The 5,221-nt window shown below is 35.3% G+C and overlaps 1 protein-coding gene across 1 annotated transcript; it reads left to right on the plus strand.

Moving 5' to 3' along the window:
- The first annotated feature begins 1,230 nt into the window (after window positions 1-1,230).
- LOC108782059 (uncharacterized) lies at window positions 1,231-1,761 on the plus strand. The gene is made up of 2 exons (XM_018550210.1): window positions 1,231-1,378; window positions 1,531-1,761. The coding sequence occupies exons 1-2, from the start codon at window positions 1,231-1,233 to the stop codon at window positions 1,746-1,748; spliced, it is 366 nt and encodes a 121-aa protein (XP_018405712.1). The 3' UTR covers window positions 1,749-1,761.
- Window positions 1,762-5,221: the final 3,460 nt, after the last annotated feature.

Consider the following 5,221-nt stretch of genomic DNA (forward strand, 5'->3'; position numbering starts at 1 on the left):
GATTTTTTCCTGAACCGTAGCAGAATTCATTTTTTACTTGCAATTCTGTTCAAGGAATGAAGGGTACACAATAGAAACTAGCCAAGTAAAGTGAAAGCTTTGATTCTGAAAGAAAAGTGACCTCCGACCGAATTACTGTACCTTTATGACAGACTTGAAAAACAGTCAACAATCCAGTTGAATGCAAGATGATACTTTTTCGCTGCATGAGTAAAATCAGTGAGAAGTATCTCTACTGTGGAACAAACTACGCATTCGCTGTTGAAATTTCCGTTCAGATTTTGCGTATCTCTTACCGTTTTCGAGATATCTGAGAATTTCGCATTTGAACATTGTTACCTACGCCTATGCCGAACGTCACGACATGCGCGGCTAGGCAACGATCTGTATGTCGTCAGTCAGAAGGTCGACATAGTCAGTCGTGTTTAGACATTCAAAATAGACACACTCGTATTGTCACTCGGTATTCCGCATATTACATATCGGCATTTTATAATAGCACATAATTCTCATTAAAACTAAGAATCAAGATTAGTGACAAACACAACAAACATAAAGCAAGCACCCCGATTTGTGAGAGGCAAGGGGACTCACATAAAACAAGCACCCCAAAAGGAACAGAAAAATACTACGTCCACGTCGTTGTTCCCGGGTAACGCAAAATGTATTTTTTGATACATTTAATAATGAACTCCATGATTTTTTTCCCCGATACTTTCCATTATTGCTTCACGTATGAAACATTACAACAATAATATCAAATCAAGAATCACCATCAGAGGGGGGGGGGGTCAAGTTTGCTTTCTTTGGAAGGCAGCTTTTAAAGCGAACAAGTTTCATTAGCCACCTTTTTTTTGTTCTCGAGTTATTTCAATGTCTTCTGATAAATTTGGATTTTTATCGATTACAGCGCCACCTGTGAACCAAAATGTTAAAGTTCGTAGGTCAACTTGGCGTACTTTTTCCTGGAGAATCCAAATTTGCAATAAAAAATTGGGGTTCCTATTTAAGTTTCTTATGTCCCCCACCCCCACCCCGCCCCCGGGGGGCGGTAGGGGCCGAGTTTGGTATCATTGGATTCCCCCCTTCGTGTCGAGCTACTTTCGTTGCACTTCTTTTTTTATCTTATGTATAGTTCTCGAGATATTTCAATGTCTTCAGATAAATTGGCCACCCTGTATATTTAATTATAGTTATATAATCATAATATATTCTCGAAATATTTCAGAAATGTCGTGTGCAGTGTACAATTGTAAATCTGGTTCTCACGCATTTGACAGAAAAATTAAATTATTTTCATTTCCACAAGATCCGGAGATTAAAAGAAAATGGCTTGTTGCCTGTCGACGAACCGAGGGAGAATTGAAGGTAGAAAAAGGTATTCGTTCTTTTATTATTATTATTATTATTATTATTATTATATATTTACAGAAATTAAGCAAAGCTTCTTTGCTAAATGTTAACAATTAAATCATAAATAAATGGTGAGTTAATAAAGTACTATTTTATATATTACTTGATTACATATAGCACAAGTCTGCGAACTACATTTTGGACCAGGTTACATTGAAAACAGAGTGACTCGAAAGACAACCAAAAACGTAACTCCACGAATGATGAAGAGGTTGGTGAAAGGGTCAATTCCAACTCTTCATTTGGACTTGGAGAAAAGAATCCAGAAAAAGACATTCAACTTCTGGACACAATGTCAACCATCGACAAGTGAACCAAACCCAAAAATGCCGTAAGAATCGTAGTAAATAAAGGAACAACAATAATGTAATTCACATAAATATGTGCTTTTGCATTTGTATTTGTTTATGTTAGAAATTAGATACAATACAAATTTGTTATGTATGACTTGCAAAACATTACATATTTTTTACAGCAGTAATAAAACTTTTATCAATGAATGAAATAATACATTTCAGTCACATATATTGAACGTTGATGAAAAATATTTACATATGTTTAATTACAATTGCAGTTCTAATAATTAAAATTAACTGAATTATACATTTGATTCACAGATAATGAGTTTTATGCCGAATAGTTTCTACGATGAGAGTTTCATTACATTCGTAGTCAATTAGAAATGTAATAAACCTCTGATCATATAAACTATTTAAGGGTAAAATTCGACCACCTGCGACAAAAATGTACAATTCAGTATTCCATCCTTTTTACTTACATTCGTTTTCATGTAGACGAACTGGAATACCAACATATCAAGACCTCGTGGACGGAGCACATAAATCTCTTTCTGCGACAGTAACCAATGAACGAAATGAAGACAATAATGTGGATATTGCGGCAGACGAAAGGCTCATCCAGGGCAGTAATTCCTTGGATGATGCCCACCTAAAGATTCAGCAATTGACTCAATCGAAACATGAACTTGAGAAACGTATTCTCCAGTTGGAGGAAAATTTAAGAGCCGAACGTTCAAGTCATGCTAAAAAGGATGCAGTAATTGTCAACTTGAAAGCTACGATAGAAAAGGAAAGACGCGATAAAGCAAATTTGTGTAAGGTTTTCACGCCAGCCCAAATTAAACGTCTACTAGAGCCAACGAAAAGCAGAATAAATTGGTCAGCAGAAGATATTGCACCAACTCTTGCATTAAGGGCCATAAGTGGAAAAGCTTACAGATATCTGCGGACAATACTAGAAATTCCTCTTCCATGCGATTCTACCCTTAGGAATTGGATTTCAAATTTTAGAGTTCAGCCCGGATTGCTGGATAGCGTGCTGAAGATAATGAAGTACAAAGGCAGTACCATGCTCCAGGCAGATAAATTAACTGTACTTAGCTTCGATGAAATTCACATTTCAAATAAGGTAGATATCGACAAACTTGAACAAAAAATTTATGGACCTCATAAAGCTGCGCAAGTAGTAATGGCTCGAAGTCTTTTTGGGAAATGGAAACAACCCATCTACTATCAATTCGATACAGCTATGACGAAAAAAATCCTATTTCAAATTATCCAGTCATTAGAGGATGCTGGATATGAAGTCATCGCTATGATTTGTGATATGGGGCCTACAAACAGAACATTGTGGAATGATTTGGGCATAAATGTCGAGTCTGTGGATGACATTAATAATGCGTTCGCCAATCCCAGAAATGAAAATAAAAAAATATTTATATTTGCAGACGTACCGCACTTAATAAAGCTGTTAAGAAACAATCTTTTGGACTCTGGTTTCGTGACTTCTGACAATAAATTACTGCAGAAGTGTATACTACAAGAGTTGCTAACCTTAAATGGAGGAGACATGAAAGTAGCATATAAGTTGACTCAAGACCATTTAGATGTTAAAGGATTTCAACGACAAAAAGTAAGTCTAGCCGCACAGATATTTTCAGCAACAAATGCTAAAGCTATTGAATTTTGCGGAAAACAAGGTTTCCTAAAACATCCTGATTGGTCTGAAATGTCAAGAATGCTCCTCTTAGTGAACGAGTGGTTTGATGTCATGAATACTTCGTCCAAGTTTGGTGCACATAATGGATTGCGTGGATATGGCGTAGATCTAGATCATCAAAACTCTATCTTAGACAGAATGTCACAATTTGTGTCGAGTATGCGAGTGATGGAAAGAAGAACAGGATTACCCAAATCACATCTTTCGCCCTTTCAAAAGGGTATTTTACTTAGCAATAAGTCGCTGAAAGAATTGCTCGTATATGTACAGCAAAAGTACACGACATCGGACTTCCATCCTCAGTATATACTGACTCGAAGGTTGTGTCAGGATATCCTCGAGAATTTTTTCGCAAAGATAAGAGTCATGGGGGCAATGCATGGACACCCGTCCGCTGTAGAGTTTCAGCATCGTATGAAATGGGCCATACTAGCAAAGCAATCGGAAGATGTTATGTGCTCCAAGAACAATACAGAATCGGACCCAACTGCAGAACCAATCTTAGATTTCGAAAAGCTCCCTACGAATCTTCAAAGCTTATTTCATTCCTCTGAAAATGATGGTGACTACGATTTTAGAATTGACGCAGATTTAGTGGAAGAAGATGTCATCAATTTCGCCGAAGATGAGAGAAAAAGAAATGATGCAAATGATGAAGGTAGATTTCCTAATGGGGCATAACATTTCATTAAAATTCTATTTCCTATTTATTGCGTTTTTAACCATAATTATTAAATAGAAAAACTAAAATTCAAAATGGCGGAACCAGTATGACGGCTAATAAAACGATTAAATGCTTTTTCTTGCAGTATTGAAATTTAACGTTTCTTACACGTCAGTTTTACCAATAATACATCTACAAAGGAGCTGTTAATGTCATTAACAAAAGTAATTGTAAAGTACGAGTCTTTCTGCGATTTTCATTTTCTCTTTCCTTAGACGTCCTTATCCTCAACCACAAACCTTCCCATGATGAATGGAATCTTTTAAAGACATTTGAAAATGATGTTGCTTATCATAAAGTTGAGCATGAAGGGTTACTGTACATGACGGGATATGTGGCTCACCGATTCCGTTCCACTTATCCACACCTTGGCCTTCCTACTTCCCAACTGTCGAAGAAAACAACTGGATATCATGTGTATCCAGGGGGAATTGTATCCGTCCTTCTGATGATTTTAAAGAAGCGGCGAAGATAATGGAAGCTGCTTTTCATAAATTTCACGGCAAAACAGTGAGCTATGAATGTAAGATTTTTGACAAACTAACGCAGCAAATTTCATTGCAAATCAACGAAGAAATTTTTCCTTCCACAGTTATACACTGCTGGGTTAGGACCAGATTCTACATTAGGATTAAAAATATTAACATTAAAATTACAGAAATGAATGTTTTAAAGAATGGTAAAGGAAAACTGCGAAAATTAAAGCGTATCACTAATAAAACCGTGTAAGAATTTTTATGTACATATTGTATTATCTAATGTATAAAACGAAATTACCAATAATAGTTACGGTATTAATAAAAAAATTGTTTTGAAATTTTATTTTGTCATTTATTATAAATTGTAGTAATTAATTGCTTATTATTTCTTAACCACGCTCCAGAAGAGGGTCCCAAGTGGCCCGAAAGTTCATTCCTACTTTATTCCTAATTCATTGTGGGATAAAAGTCTTTTTCACCAATATTTATATTTAAAATTTCCCCTACATTTTTAATACATTTATTAGAATATATAGATTATTATATTTCTCATTATTATTATTATTATTATTATTATTATATATTA

Source organism: Cyphomyrmex costatus, unplaced genomic scaffold, assembly GCF_001594065.2.
Source record: "Cyphomyrmex costatus isolate MS0001 unplaced genomic scaffold, Ccosl1.0 scaffold97, whole genome shotgun sequence".
In the NCBI taxonomy this organism is placed as follows: Eukaryota; Metazoa; Arthropoda; class Insecta; order Hymenoptera; family Formicidae; genus Cyphomyrmex; species Cyphomyrmex costatus.